The sequence below is a fragment of the Mixophyes fleayi genome, chromosome 2 (assembly GCF_038048845.1).
Source record: "Mixophyes fleayi isolate aMixFle1 chromosome 2, aMixFle1.hap1, whole genome shotgun sequence".
NCBI classification, from domain to species: Eukaryota; Metazoa; Chordata; class Amphibia; order Anura; family Limnodynastidae; genus Mixophyes; species Mixophyes fleayi.
Genome location: NC_134403.1, coordinates 169132743 through 169148701, shown reverse-complemented (window position 1 = coordinate 169148701; position 15959 = coordinate 169132743). Strand labels below are relative to the sequence as shown.

General features: G+C 46.7%; 1 protein-coding gene across 2 annotated transcripts; it reads right to left on the bottom strand.

The window, feature by feature from the left end:
* Positions 1-8983: 8983 nt before the first annotated feature.
* RPAIN (RPA interacting protein) lies at positions 8984-12675 on the bottom strand. 2 transcript variants are annotated; one of them, XM_075194961.1, is made up of 7 exons: positions 12547-12675; positions 12042-12230; positions 10799-10871; positions 10381-10492; positions 10235-10292; positions 9445-9585; positions 8984-9135 (listed from the first exon to the last, which is right to left on the bottom strand). In XM_075194961.1, exons 1-7 carry the CDS (start codon positions 12619-12621, stop codon positions 9106-9108), a joined length of 678 nt encoding a protein of 225 aa, XP_075051062.1. In that variant the 5' UTR covers positions 12622-12675; the 3' UTR covers positions 8984-9105. The 2 variants fall into 2 exon arrangements, with proteins under 2 accessions (XP_075051062.1, XP_075051060.1); XM_075194959.1 differs by having other exon boundaries at positions 8984-9585.
* Between the last annotated feature and the right edge of the window lie 3284 nt (positions 12676-15959).

The following is a 15959-nucleotide window of genomic DNA, read 5'->3' as shown; positions in this document are numbered from 1 at the left end:
CCAGGCACTCTGCCCTCAGGCACACTGCCCCCTCTGCATCCAGACACACTGCCCTCTCTCACACTGCCCCCTCTGCCCTCTCTCACACTGCCCCCTCTGCCCTCTCTCACGATGTCCCCTCTGCCCTCTCTCACGATGTCCCCCCCTCCTCTGCCCTCTCTCACGATGTCCCCCCCTCCTCTGCCCTCTCTCACGATGTCCCCCCCCTCCTCTGCCCTCTCTCACGATGTCCCCCCCCCTCCTCTGCCCTCTCTCACGATGTCCCCCCCCCCCCTCCTCTGCCCTCTCTCACGATGTCCCCCCCCCTCCTCTGCCCTCTCTCACGATGTCCCCCCCTCCTCTGCCCTCTCTCACGATGTCCCCCCCTCCTCTGCCTCTCTCACGATGTCCCCCCCTCCTCTGCCCTCTCTCACGATGTCCCCCCCTCCTCTGCCCTCTCTCACGATGTCCCCCCTCCTCTGCCCTCTCTCACGATGTCCCCCCCTCCTCTGCCCTCTCTCACACTGTCCCCCCCCCTCCTCTGCCCTCTCTCACGATGTCCCCCCCCTCCTCTGCCCTCTCTCACGATGTCCCCCCCCTCCTCTGCCCTCTCTCACGATGTCCCCCCCCTCCTCTGCCCTCTCTCACGATGTCCCCCCCTCCTCTGCCCTCTCTCACGATGTCCCCCCCCCTCCTCTGCCCTCTCTCACGATGTCCCCCCCTCCCTCTGCCCTCTCTCACGATGTCCCCCCCCCTCCTCTGCCCTCTCTCACGATGTCCCCCCCCCCCTCCTCTGCCCTCTCTCACGATGTCCCCCCCCCCCTCCTCTGCCCTCTCTCACGATGTCCCCCCCCCCTCCTCTGCCCTCTCTCACGATGTCCCCCCCCCCCTCCTCTGCCCTCTCTCACGATGTCCCCCCCCCTCCTCTGCCCTCTCTCACGATGTCCCACCCCCCCTCCTCTGCCCTCTCTCACGATGTCCCCCCCTCCTCTGCCCTCTCTCACGATGTCACCCCCCCTCCTCTGCCCTCTCTCACGATGTCGTCCCCCCCCTCCTCTGCCCTCTCTCACGATGTCGTCCCCCCCTCCTCTGCCCTCTCTCACGATGTCGTCCCCCCCTCCTCTGCCCTCTCTCACGATGTCGTCCCCCCCTCCTCTGCCCTCTCTCACGATGTCGTCCCCCCCTCCTCTGCCTCTCTCACGATGTCGTCCCCCCCTCCTCTGCCCTCTCTCACGATGTCGTCCCCCCCTCCTCTGCCCTCTCTCACGATGTCGTCCCCCCCTCCTCGCCCTCTCTCACGATGTCGTCCCCCCCTCCTCTGCCCTCTCTCACGATGTCGTCCCCCCCTCCTCTGCCCTCTCTCACGATGTCGTCCCCCCCCTCCTCTGCCCTCTCTCACGATGTCGTCCCCCCCTCCTCTGCCCTCTCTCACGATGTCGTCCCCCCCCTCCTCTGCCCTCTCTCACGATGTCGTCCCCCCCTCCTCTGCCCTCTCTCACGATGTCGTCCCCTCCCTCCTCTGCCCTCATCTCACGATGTCGTCCCCCCCTCCTCTGCCCTCTCTCACGATGTCCCGCCCCCCCCCTCCTCTGCCCTCTCTCACGATGTCCCGCCCCCCCCTCCTCTGCCCTCTCTCACGATGTCGCCCCCCTCCTCTGCCCTCTCTCACGATGTCGCCCCCCTCCTCTGCCCTCTCTCACGATGTCGCCCCCCTCCTCTGCCCTCTCTCAACGATGTCGCCCCCCTCCTCTGCCCTCTCTCACGATGTCGCCCCCCCTCCTCTGCCCTCTCTCACGATGTCGCCCCCCCTCCTCTGCCCTCTCACACCTCCTCTGCCCCGTTGTGCCCCAGCTGTCGCCCTCCTCTGCCCCGTTGTGCCCCAGCTGTCGCCCTCTCTGCCCCAGCTACACTCCTCTGCCACGTTGTGCCCCAGCTGTCGCCCTCTCTGCCCCATCTGTCACGCTCCCTCTCACTCCTCTGCCGCGCGCCAGCCATAGAAAAAAAAAGAAAGAGCACAAAAACTTACCAATCCGCCGGGCGCCGGGACCCAGCAGCCTCCTCACTGAATGTTTATATATTCAGTGACAGAGCGGAGAGAGGAGGCTGCTGGGTCCCGGCGCCCGGCGGATTGGTAAGTTTTTGTGCTCTTTCTTTTTTTTCAATGCTCGGGCCCGCGGCACCCCAGTGACAGCTCCGCGGCACCCCTGGGAGCCGCGGCGCACAGTTTGGGAACTGCCGGTGTAGATGGAAATGCTACTATACACTGTGCATGTATTCACAAGATAAGCCTCTAAGCAGGGGTTATAGTGAAGATTAGTTTCCATTGTGTCCAGCTTACCTGTCTGTTCCTGTTTGGAGAGCACTTAAAGGATGCCCAGGTGGCCAAAGTGGAATGCAATTCCTAGGTACCATACCTCATATGAATAGGGTGATACTTCAGGTCTCTATCTCACACTTTGGAAAATCTAATACTGTTGGGTTCAAGCCTAATTGCAGTGTATTTCCACACGCATACCATATGAAGGAAAAATTCAGTATAAAACGGCTCCTCCCTCAGTTATGAAATGCTAACAGCTAACCTGTGCTGTTGATGTCATGTGATATTATTTTTTCCCAGAGCCAATGTACTGACAAGACAATTTCGCAGTGGTTCCCAAACTTTTGCAGTTCGCATATTTTTTTTCAATTCTATTTCTGTCAAAGAATAATTTACAGCTAACTCACTCTGTGCCCCCTCTGCATCTCGGCTCACTCTTTGCCCCCCTCTGCATCTCGGCTCACTCTTTGCCCCCCTCTGCATCTCGGCTCACTCTTTGCCCCCCTCTGCATCTCGGCTCACTCTTTGGCCCCTTCTGCATCTCGGCTCACTCTTTGGCCCCTTCTGCATCTCGGCTCACTCTTTGGCCCCTTCTGCATCTCGGCTCACTCTTTGGCCCCTTCTGCATCTCGGCTCACTCTTTGGCCCCTTCTGCATCTCGGCTCACTCTTTGGCCCCTTCTGCATCTCGGCTCACTCTTTGGCCCCTTCTGCATCTCGGCTCACTCTTTGGCCCCTTCTGCATCTCGGCTCACTCTTTGGCCCCTTCTGCATCTCGGCTCACTCTTTGGCCCCTTCTGCATCTCGGCTCACTCTTTGGCCCCTTCTGCATCTCGGCTCACTCTTTGGCCCCTTCTGCATCTCGGCTCACTCTTTGGCCCCTTCTGCATCTCGGCTCACTCTTTGGCCCCTTCTGCATCTCGGCTCACTCTTTGGCCCCTTCTGCATCTCGGCTCACTCTTTGGCCCCTTCTGCATCTCGGCTCACTCTGTGGCCCCTTCTGCATCTCGGCTCACTCTGTGGCCCCTTCTGCATCTCGGCTCACTCTGTGCCCCCTTCTGCATCTCGGCTCACTCTGTGCCCCCTTCTGCATCTCGGCTCACTCTGTGCCCCCTTCTGCATCTCGGCTCACTCTGTGCCCCCTTCTGCATCTCGGCTCACTCTGTGCCCCCTCTGCATCTCGGCTGACTGTGCCCCACCCCCACCTGCATCCCGGTGGTGAGGAAGATGAAAAAAATAATAAAAATTTACCAATCCGGTGGCGCCCGGGACCCAGCATCCTCCTCTCTCCTGCTGCTTGTAACTGAATGTCGGGTGTGATAACATCACGCCAGGGCCACTGACCATCTGGCATTTGCCAGAAGGGCCGATGGCTGTATGGGCCGGCCCGGCCATCTGGGGTTTTTTTTTTTTTTTTTAAAACTTCCGCGCGATGTGACGTCACGCAGCCGTCTAGGTGCCGTCGGTCTGTTGAGCGCGCAGGTTGTTGAGGTGAGTTGGTGTGTCCGGGGATAGTAACAGGTGCTGCAGGGGAAGGGGGGGGAATGAGTAAAAATAACTGCAGGGAGACTGTATGGGAGAAGTGATTAAAAATGTCGGCAGGGGGAAGGGGGGGATGTGAGGGACAATGTCTGCAGGGGGAAGGGGGAGTGTGAGGGACATGTCTGCAGTGGGAAGGGGGGGGTGTGAGGGACAATGTCTGCAGGGGGAAGGGGAGGTGTGAGGGACAATGTCTGCAGGGGGAAGGGGGGGTGTGAGGGACAATGTCTGCAGGGGGAGGGGGGGGTGTGAGCGACAATGTCTGCAGGGGGAAGGGGGGGTGTGAGCGACAATGTCTGCAGGGGGAAGGGGGGGTGTGTGCGACAATGTCTGCAGGGGGAAGGGGGTGTGCGTGCGACAATGTCTGCAGGGGGAAGGGGGGGGGTGTGAGGGACAATGTCTGCAGGGGGAAGGGGGGTGTGAGGGACAATGTCTGCAGGGGGAAGGGGGGTGTGAGGGACAATGTCTGCAGCGGGAAGGGGGGGGTGTGAGGGACAATGTCTGCAGGGGGAAGGGGGTGTCTGAGGGACAATGTCTGCAAGGGGAAGGGGGGGTGAAGGACAATGTCTGCAGGGGGAAGGGGGGGTGAGTGACAATGTCTGCAGGGAGATTGGGGGGGTGAGTGACAATGTCTGCAGGGGGAGGGGGGTTGAGTGAAAATGTCTGCATGGGGGGCAATGGCTGTAGGAGGGGGGAAATAAAAAATTGCCAATGTGTGTGGAGGTACAGTATATGACTAATGTATGTGGAGCGACAGTATATGACTAATGTGTGTGGGGGGACAGTATATGACTGTAATGTGTGTGGGGGACAGTATATGACTGTAATGTGTGTGGGGGACAGTATATGACTATAATGTGTGCTATTAAGTGAATGTGGGGCTGTTTGGGGAAAATTAGGTATATTTATTAAATTAAATTATAAATTATTTAATGCCTGAGATGGTTGGGAAATGGTTATTTTTATTAAATATAAATGCTATTTTATTTCTTGCTGGGGTTGATTGGAGGGAGGGAAAGCGGTTTATTTATTAAATGGGAATACTATTAATTTAATGTTGGGGCTGGTTGTAGGGAAATAGGTCTATTTATTAAATGTATATACTATTTAATGTCAGGGCTAGTTGGAGGGAAATAGATGTATTTATCAAATGTGAATACTATCATTTTAATGTTGGGGCTGGAGTAAGGCCTAATTTTAAAACGTAGGTGTTATATTGATTTAACACCGCTGCTGGTTGGAGTTTTCTAAATTTCATGTAACCATTTTTTTTTTTCAAATAGGGCCCCCAACATTCCAGGATCCAGACAAGCCGCAACTGATCTAAAGACACCAGCAGCCACAAGTGGAGACAATGACAAGGCAGGTAAGAGAGACCAGGACATTCTGCCAACTGCCCTGAATTTGGTGGGTGACTGTCCCACTTAGTCAGGATTTGGTGTGAGTACAAGGACAGTTGGGAGGTATGTACTGCTTGTGAAGGCAGAACTGTGTGCTCCTAATAGTGCTCACAGTATTGCCTGTGTATTTGTTGAAAATGTGTCTAATAACCATATTACATCATAGGAGCCCCTCTGTCTTAAGTGCCTAGGGCCCCCTGAGCCTAAGTCTAGCTCTGGTTAGCAGGAGGGAGCAGATAGCTACTCCCAGTTCCTGGATAGGACACAGCCTGCAGAGAAAGCCGAGGAGCTCTAAGTCTCATAAGATTTATTAATCTTGTGAGACTAAGAGCTTCCCTGCTCACTCTACAGGATCAGCATAGATAAGTGCAGTGGGCTGGGGGTGTTGTAATGTGTTTCTGGGGTGGGGTGTGGTATGATAGGGAGGGCCTGATAAATGTAATGTTTTATTATAATGTATGTATCAATGCCCCACGTTGACCATGCCCCCAACATAATGTGGGTGCGCAGCGGCACACAGTTTTGTTCTGCTCATCAACAGGGATGGGCCTGTATGCTTGAAATGCCAGGGCTGATTTTTAGTCCCAGTCCGGTCCTGCATCACGCCCAACATTCAGTGAGGAGGATGCTGGGTCCCGGGCGCCGCCGGATTGGTAAATTTTTTTCTTTTTTTTTTTTTTTCTTCTTCCTCGCCGCCGGATTGGTAAGTTTGTGGGTTTGTTTGTTTTTTTCTCTTCCCCGGCCACGGCACCCCTGGGAGCCGCCGGTCTAGGGGTTTCCACTCATTAATAATCAGAAGTAGTCATAGCAACCGAAAAGACGGCTAGCTATCTGGCATGTGCATATGAAAGAAACTACATCTACAACATGTAAATGTAACGAAGTTTCCTTATGTTTTCAATGTGGAGATGACAGGCATTTTAAACATAGGAAAGTTCTTGTTTTTTGTTTAAATTGTTGTATTGGTAGATTTGCAGTCCATCCCTTAATTCATATCTATTCAACATAGTCCGTATTAAAGCAGAAAAAAGATAAAAATTGTGGTCCTCACATAGGATGGGAGAGGGATCAGGGTTCAGAGAAAAAGAAAAACCGTTTCTGAATTATTCAACCCTTGTATGCACTGTATTCTAATGGTGTTTTTGAGCAGTTTATTAGTTCCCTCTATTTTAAATGATTAACTAGAATATATGCAGTATTGTAGTATAAATTTAGTTCCATTATTTTCTTATAAATTTTGCATTCCCTTAAGTGCACATGCCTTGTCTAATTACTGGTAACTCCTCCTGTGTTTCACTTATGAACACTGGTACCAAAAAAAATAAAAAGTTAACTTTGGCCCACAAGTGCTTTGCTTTGAATTACACTTGGGGACAAGTGTAATTTTTGTGGTTGGGGGATCCTAGTTTGAGCAGTCTTTCATACTGTCAATGTTGACTGCAATAATTTCAGGTGTTTTTTCTCCTCCTGTGTGGATATAGCAAGTGTGAGACATTATTGGAGGTATAGCCATGGCAATGTGTAATTATTCAGTCCCAACTCCACATAGGTAGGTCAGGGGCTTTCAACTGCATATGTTTTGTATCAGTGTAAAGTACTAAACAGACATGGTGTTGAAATAAGTGAGATCATATTGTCTCTACTATTTATATAATATCAATCATCCCTAACCAGGACAAATATTCATGTATTGCAGGTTTTAATCCAGCTGTAATAAAACAATCCATAAACAAATCTGGCGATTGGTCAGAATCTGCTTAATGGTTACCTCCCTGAAGGATGAGAACTCATCAGTTTTAAAAGCTATAGTGTTATGTCTTCACAAGTTTACTATAACTGTCACCATTGGTTAATCCTGGCTACACTGGAAGTATATTCCTCCAGTGTCATTGACTAGAGGTTTTCCTTCTCTTACAGCTAGAGAGCAGTGATTAATGTACCAGTACTCAAGTGGTTAATTTCCTGATTGTTTTTAATTCTGTCCAGGTATAGAATAAGGTATGTTCCTTACTATTGCAAACCAGGCTCTTCTTGCTCAAAAGGCTCATTCCTAAAACTTCATTTTCGCCAGAGTTTGGGTCTTGGATATTATGGTGGGGCAGGAGCACTTCAGAGTGAGAGTGCATGGTCCTATCCCCACATCTATTGTGTCCACATCCACCACAGGAGAAAACCTGTCAGTTACCTTAGTCAGTAGTGGAACTATCAACCAAGTCAAATGTATTTAGATACTTCTTTGCATGTTTGGCCTACACAACATTTCACTTTTAGTAACCATTACATAAGGGTGTAGCACTTAAGCGTACAAATAGTAGCCATTGCTCAGAAGAAAACAATTCTACCACATAACTGTTCCAAGTGAGAAAACAAAGTGGTTCATTAGTTACAAAATTTAGTTATCTGCCAGATGATATTGAAAGGATTAATAACAGTTCTTCCAGGCAGTTGAGAATTAGGACATATATAGCACGCTGGGAACTTAATCTTTTACTGGATTTACTAGTAAGTTTGTTTGAGCCTTTGCAATAAGCTTTTCTGAAATGGCTTCTGAAAGTATTCCTGATGGCACTCTTCTGCTAGACAAAATTGGAAAAACCCATGCATTATGGTGCAAAGAGTAAATGAATATTTCCCAGATGAAGTGATACTAAGAATAAATCCACTTTTTTTTGTTTAGTTTTCATATATAAGATCCATAAGTTACCTTGCCAGCATTTTGCTTACAAGCAGAAAACAGAGAAGCCTTCACATGTACTAGATGTGATGAGAGCAATCTCCATATGTCAGCAAAGAACAAGGATTGAGGAAAAACTGATCAGCTTATTTTAATGTTTAGAGTGCCCCCATTAGAAATATAACCTTGGAAAGTGAATCCATGAGGTCATTACACAGGCACATGGATGGGGTATGAATTAGCAATGACAGATGTAGAAACTACAATGCTGATAGCCGTTATAACAACTCGTAGTAAATAGACTTGCATAGAAAGTGAAAATTTGCTACAGATTGGAATGCTGGAAGTTTAATTCTTGTCATTTAAGTTTTCAACAGTGAGATTGCTGGTCTTAAAGAGGGCGATGGGACTGCCTGCCTCCAGGATAAGTTAGAACTGTTAATACAAAAGCTAAAATAAAAAGCATAGGGGTCTGTCTTCTGAACACTTATCTGTAGCCAAAGTTAGTGTTTATAAAAATGACTTACACTTTTTATTTGACAAGCATTAAACTTCTGCTATTCCAATCTGTCGCAAATCTTTAACTTCACTTTTCTCTGCAAGTCTACATTTCCTACATGTCACTGACATGTCAGCTATCAGAATTGTAGTGTCTACATCTCGTCACCACCGAGGCACATAAGGGGAAAGGTCTTTTAAAGGCACATTTAACAAGAGCAGTTGCAAGTTCTTGGGATTGAAGGGTGCAAGTATCAAGTGACATTTGTAAAGCAGGATTGTCTACAATTCACACATTTACAAGACATACTGTGTGACACTGCTGACAGAAACAATGTTTCAATGGAGGATCCTTAAATCTTGAATACATTTTTTTTGACATATGAAATAGTTTACATATTTCTTGACCCACCCTATGTTATACTGCTTGGGTACGTCCACTTCTTTCCAAAGCAGAACTAAACACATTATGTTTCCTCAAAGTACTCCATAGCACACTTACTTTCCAGTAGTCGCTTGGGATGTTACTCAGACAGAGGAAGAGGATAAGTCACATTATATAGCCACAAGCTTGGTGTATTGAAAAAGTAACAATTTTTATTTAATAATTTAAAAACATTTACATTGTGTCAACTGTACAAAGAAAATATAAGATTTTGGAGCCGATCATGTCCTCAGCATCAGAAGTGGAGTTTCATACTAGATTATGACAGACATTGCATCACAAGCCTAAAAACAAAAGTGTCAGATATTGGAAGTTGTAATAGCTGTACAGAGTCATTGTATTATTGTAACAAGTAGCCCATCATTACACCCTACTATTATAAAAATTAAAAACTCAAGAAGTTCTATATAAATAGTAAGCTGCTCAGACCCTGCCTTTCACAGGTGGTTTTGCCACATATGCAAAACTCAAACCATTGCACCAATGGATGGATAAAACTTTTACTTTTAGAGTCTCAGAAGGTATAATATGGCACCATTAGCTTTACGTTATGTATATGTGAAACAGTATAAGAATAAACAGACGATACTTACATAGCAAGTCAGGAATAGACTGGACACTCCCTCTGCACCCAGAACCACTGAAAACACCGGCTGTTCAGAACAGCTATACATGTGTGCCGACAGGTTTCCATCAAGTAACGCCCGCAGTTTTTCAATGCTCATGCCTTGAGACTGAATGTGTGCATAATATTATACAAGTGAGGTTAGAACAAGTTTAAAATAACCCAACAGAAGGCTCTAAAGGTTTTCTACAGACACTGGTGGAACATGTCCGATAAATACATTACAAGAAAAATACCTCATCAGGCCTCCACTCCTGAAGTTTGAATTAACCTATCAATTAGTGCAGTGTCTCATTAAAGCCGAGTGAACAGATGTCACGTTACCAAGCAATACAGGTGCTGGAATGAAGCCATAAGGCAAGATTCATATGTCCCTAGTGAGGACATATACTGAATGCAGCATCCCATTGTATTGACATTTCAACTTCCCAACCAGGTAGAGCTTTAGGCAACTGCCCCATGGACAACAATTAATTTTAGCCAGTGGCTTCACCTCTTGTGGGATTTAGAAATCAGCACCACCTATGACTATACCAGCATCAATTGTAAGGGGAAGGACTTGGGGTTGGAACCCATGCTGCAGGTTCTATCAAGAGTTAGGTTTTAGGGGACAAGCACCATATTAATTTGTGCATCAAAAATAAATAAATGATAATGCAAAACAATTTAATAAGGCATAAACATAGGATGGGCAGCGACGTGGGACACACAACAGAGTACACTAACAAACAGCACTAGAAGAAAACAAAAAACCTTACCTTGATGTAAACTCCACACTGGCATAAGACAAAGCAACTTGTGACAGTCAAGTTATTCCTGCAAGACATTCATTGTTTGTTCCTTTAGCTTTGAACATTTCACACTAAAAGTAATCTCTGTAACAGAATGTGAATCAAGAACTTACCGATTACACACAGGGCACACTATCTGGTTCACATTATTCAGTCCAACTACAGAATCCAAGCACTCTTCTTCAAACTGAATAATGCTTTCAATTTCTTCCACCATTGCTTGCTCTGCCAGATAAGTGAACATCTTAGATGGAGTAAACAAACCTTACTTTTCAATGAATTTAATGCCACAGTATCCTCTAAGCACTAAAGATGGGTGTTTCATTAAACAACTGCATACAGCAAGGTTTATGGTTATTAAACATTTAACTACAACATCACACATTTATACTTTCAGGGTAACTTGGAATAAATGCAAATACTTTAGGGATACACAGGTTGTAATATTATGAAATTATATTTTTCTATACAAAAGGTTGAAGGATGTGTATAAGATCTAGAAGCGTTAAAGATTATAACTGCAAGAATTACCTTCTAATAGAAGTTCTTGTTTGATTTCCTCCAGTGTTACCAACTCATCAGAATCCTGTAAAATGCCTAAAGCCTAAAAATGCAATAGAGTTATTAGGATGGATGCGTGTCGTCATCATCATCCACACAAAGTAATTAGCAAATATGGCAACTAGAAAGCATAGTTAGTATTGTACAACATGCAGCATCAATATATTCTGTACATTGATTTGGGGGTGGGTTGGAGAATTGGGGCTATAAACTATACACAGGCATTTCCTGCCACACGACTACCAATATCCTATTACACAGCTCTTTGCATTTTAAAGGAATACATTTGAAGTATGCAAAATGTGCAAATAACACATTGGGGCCTTTTTATCAAAGGTTTCCCCCCTGTAAAATCCCCGAAAACAACAGTTTTACGGGGATTAAACACAAATTTGCTATTTATGATAGTAGCATCGCAGCAGATATCAGATATCTGCTGCTTTGCATCTCATATCGTTTTACTGAGTACTCCCCATAACAATGTATGGGGAGTGCTCAGTAATGCTATTTAACAATAAATGTAATTTAAGTTTTCAAACATGTTAATGTACGCCAGCATGATTAAAAGGTTTCAGTGCTGTCAGCTCTGCTCCGAACAGCGCATGTGTGGAGGGATCACATGATCCCTCCCTGTCACTCACCGCTCGCTCTCTGCAACTATAGTTGCAGAGCGAGAACAGAGATGTCTGTGCGCATGCCAGAGGGTTTCAATCGGCGCATGAGCACTGGAGTAAGAAGAGGAGCCCCATTGACCGCACACTGCTTCGGGAACGAAGCAGCAGTGGTAAGTATGATTTCCACTTCACAGGAACAGCAGTTTAAGAACTGCCGTTCTTGTGTTGCTTTTTTTAATAAATATGGCCAAATAGTTCAATCCCTTTCAATCCTTATCGCATTGATAACTATTTTTCGTATTTTGCAAGGCATATTCAATTGTGCCGTTTCCATGGCGCGTAAAATCTACTACCGTTATTACGGTAGTAGTTAGCTGGATTTCAGCTCGCGGCTCAGGGAGCCACGAGCTGAAATCCAGCGAGAAAATTACCGCAGTAACAGTTTTTCCACAGATCGCAAGATATTCGGCGTTTCCACCGACAACGAATACCCCCTTGTGAGTTTTAAAATGTGCCCCATTGTGTGTTAACAAAGCTATTTTCATAGTGTATTTGCAAGCAGGGAAAAGCGAAAGGATACTCAAAGTGCTAGTGGTTACCTGAGAGAAGGTCTCCTTTTTCCAGAGAGAGGGCAGACTACCGTCTTCAAATTGCATAGCTTTCCATTCCTCCTCCATAACTTCCTGCACTAGAAAGGAGCCACCAATACCTGCATTCACCCTTTCCCCAACCTGACGAAATTTATCCAGTAGTCTAGAGCGGTTACCCTTCAGTCTTTCGACACATCTCTACCAATATAAATGAATAGAAAGAGTACATTGCATTAGACACACGTATGTTATACCATTATCAACACAAGCGGACTTTGTAAGTAACAAGACACCAGAGTATAGCACAAAATATGTTATAAACTGTTTCAGTCCTCCAAAATTCTACTGCTGGCTTAATAGCATTGAACACATTACAATGCATTCTAGTCCAGCACTTATGTCACTGTACATCGGATAACGTCTACAAATATGGGCCGGATACAGAGTTCTGTAAGGTCGGGAACATAACACCGATCATCGGGACAAGAACTAGGTGTGTACTATAACGGGATACCTTCCTGTAGGTCTCCTTCCATGGAGGGGTCGTTCCCTTGTACAAGGCGCGATGTCTCATTGCAGCCTCCATCATAACACTAGTAATCTGACAACAGTTCCAGGAAACTCCAATCGGCGATATTTAAATGCCCGCCCCACGTGATGACACGCTCCCCGCGCAATGCATGTAGGTAGTTGTAGTTCTCTTCAATTATCCTGTGCCAAATCATGGATATTTGTTGTATTTGTATTAACAAGCGTAAATAAATTATTTGTGGATCTCATACCTGTAAAGGTTCATAACTATCACATATGTATACTAGTATACCTCTTGATGTAAAAACACATATAATTTATAATCACTTCCAGAATAATATTTTAAAATGTTGCATATCAACACAAGCAGTGTGTTGTACTATTGTTAGATTTTACCATACCTCCCAAAAATATTTGTTTTAGAAATATGTGCAAAACTGCCATTGTCATCAATTCTTGTACAGGAACAAGTTAGCAGTGTGCCACAAGATTAACAAGTAATATTAATGTGGTATGCTAAGCACATTGCAAAAATTTTACATTAGCGCTAATTTAATACATTCATTGAGTGGCATACATAGGGTCATTAAGAATAGGACGTACATCAGTTTGAATAGATTATCTTGTGTGAAATCAATTACAGTGTGCAGGTGCTGAAATCCAGCGTATGCAGGGCCGCCGAGAGGGGGGGGGAGCGGGTACATTTTACCCGGGCCCGGGCTTGCCAGGGGGCCCGGGCCGGGCCTTCGCTGCAAATTTGTTTGGTTTTTTTTGTTGTTTTTTTTTTTCATCTTCCGTCTTTTCATTTTAATTTTTTTTTTTTCCGCGGGAGTGGGAAGGGGGGGGGGGGGGGGGGGCGGGGGTCGGTCCGGCAAGATCGTTGGTGGGGGGAGCTGGGACAAAAAAAATAAAAATAATACTCACGTGATCGGCGCCGCGTCCCTCCTCGTTCTTCTCTGCACCATTCACACTGACTGTCGGGCGTGATGTCATCAAGTCACGCCCGTCAGTCAGTGAGGAGCGCCGCAGCCAGCATGAAGAAAGCAGCATGAAGACAGAAGAGAAGAGAAGAAAAGAAAGAAGCTGACAAAGGTAAGCAAAGAAATGGAGAGGCAAGAGGAGGAAAGAACAGAAAGGGACAGTACTATAAAGAAGGGGAAGAGAGGCACAGAGGAAAATAAAATGGGAAGAGAGGCACAAAGGAAAATAAAATGGGAAGAGAGCCACAAAGGAAAATAAAAGGGGAAGAGAGGCACAAAGGAAAATAAAATGGGAAGAGAGGCACAGAGAAAAATAAAATGGGAAGAGAGGCACAGAGGAAAATAAAAGGGGAAGTGAGGCACAGAGGAAAATAAAATGGGAAGAGAGGCACAGAGGGAAAAAAATGGGAAGAGAGGCACAAAGGAAAATAAAATGGGAAGTGAGGCACAGAGGAAAATAAAAGGGGAAGTGAGGCACAGAGGAAAATAAAATGGGAAGAGAGGCACAGAGGAAAAAAATGGGAAGAGAGGCACAGAAGAAAATAAAATGGGAAGAGAGGCACAAAGGAAAATAAAAGGGGAAGAGAAGCACAGAGGAAAATAAAATGGGAAGAGAGGCACAAAGGAAAATAAAATGGGAAGAGAGGCACAGAGAAAAATAATAGGGGGAGAGAGGCGCAGAGTGAAAAAAAGGGGGAGAAAGGCACAGAGGGAAAAAGAATGGGGTAAAGCAGCATGGAGGGCGCAGTGTGAGCATATGGGGGCACAGTGTAGTTGTGAAGAAGGGGCACAATAATGTGTGTGTGATGGCACAGGGGGCTTTTTGCAATGTAGTGTGTGTGAGGTAGGTGGTGGCTAATTAATAGGTGCTATTTTGTTTGTAGGGTGATGGTGAGGCAATTTAATAGTGGGGACTATTAATTTAAGATGGGGAGGTTTGGGGGCTATTGAATGTTGGGGTGATTTTGGGGAGAATGAGGTCTATTTATTAAATGTGACTGAGTTATTTAATGGCAGTGATGCTTGCGGGAAATAGGTATTGCTGGGGCTGTTTGCAGGAAGGGGAATAGGTTTATTTATTAAATGTGAATACTATTATTTTAATGTTGGGGCTGGAGGAAGGCCTAATTATCAATTGTGGGTGCTATTGATTTAACGCCGGGGCTGGCTGTAATTTTCTTCATTTTTTTCCAAATAGGCCCTTCAACATTGCAGGATCCGGACAAGCCGCAACAAAAGAAACCAGCAGCCACAGGTGGAGAAAGTGAGAAGAACAGGTAGGAGAGAGCAGCACAGTGTGTGAAATGCTGTGATTCTAGTAGGGACAATACCAAGTGTTGTGCCCAATGTAAGGTGCAGGCCAAGACAGAAGTGTTTCTGTACACACTGCATTCTTTGTATACTACACTGTGGTGCCAGATGTCCTGAAAGTCAGGAGTGCTTGGACATATGTGACGCTCCAGCGAATTGAGAGCCTAGTGATTTTGATGTTAGCCACGCCCCAATGGCGCATTTACCACGCCCCCAAATGCATGAACACACCTCCGAAAAATTTTGCGCCGTCGTTAGGCTAGCCACGCCCCAACGGCGCATTGACACGCCCCTAAATGTATGACCACACCCCCGAATTTTTTTGCGCTTACTCGACTATGAGGGGGGCCCCATGAATTTGTTGTACCCGGGCCCTGAATTCCTCTTGGCAGCCCTGAGCGTATGCAAACACACCCATGAACGCACATGAAACTTACGACCCCTACGATTTGAGAGGCAAAACAGGGGAGGGAAGGGGTGGTCTAACAATGGCCGAGTACAGTAAGGCCAAGCTAAATTGCTGCTTATGCAGTCTTGGTAGATGCTACATTTGCGCAGGTTCTGAGGTGTACATGTTACACCTGCAACAAGCAGGGCCTGATCAACCTATAGGCTGATCAGGCTACAGCCTGGGGCGCTGGGTCTTGGGGGGTGCAGCGCACGGCACAATCAATGTTTTTAGCTTCATTTTTAACTTTTTTTCACCCTGTGATCGGGATCAGATCTCTGATCATCTTTTCCCCCCTGAGTCATCAGGGCCGCCCTTGGTCTCAAGGGGGTGGTACCGACTGTGACTGTTCAGCGTTGCAGGCAGCTAACAGCAAATCTGCCCTTTTAGTGCGGCTGCGGTGCTACGCTTAGTGTGATCACATGAGATTTAACATCTCACATGACCAGACTATGCACACAGACCGCGCTGCACTGACAGGGCAGCTAACAGCAACAGATGTGCTGCTGGCTGCCTGTCGGAAGAAGAAGTAGTGCTGGAGCCAGGAGAGGAATATAAAGAGGAGCAGCCTGGGCCAGAAGAGAGGAAGGTAAGTCTTGCTGCTTAATATCAGGTTGGAGGAGGAGCAGATATAATGTCCGGGCAGTGGGGTTAATG

Excerpts from the sequence above, each read along its gene's own strand:
- RPAIN (XM_075194959.1), bottom strand. The coding sequence starts at position 12,621 with ATGATGGAGGCTGCAATGAGACATCGCGCCTTGTACAAGGGAACGACC. Across the intron at positions 12,231-12,546 it reads GGAAGGAGACCTACAGGAAG|AGATGTGTCGAAAGACTGAA; the intron begins GTATCCCGTTAT and ends TTATATTGGTAG. Across the intron at positions 10,872-12,041 it reads AAAAGGAGACCTTCTCTCAG|GCTTTAGGCATTTTACAGGA; the intron begins GTAACCACTAGC and ends TTGCATTTTTAG.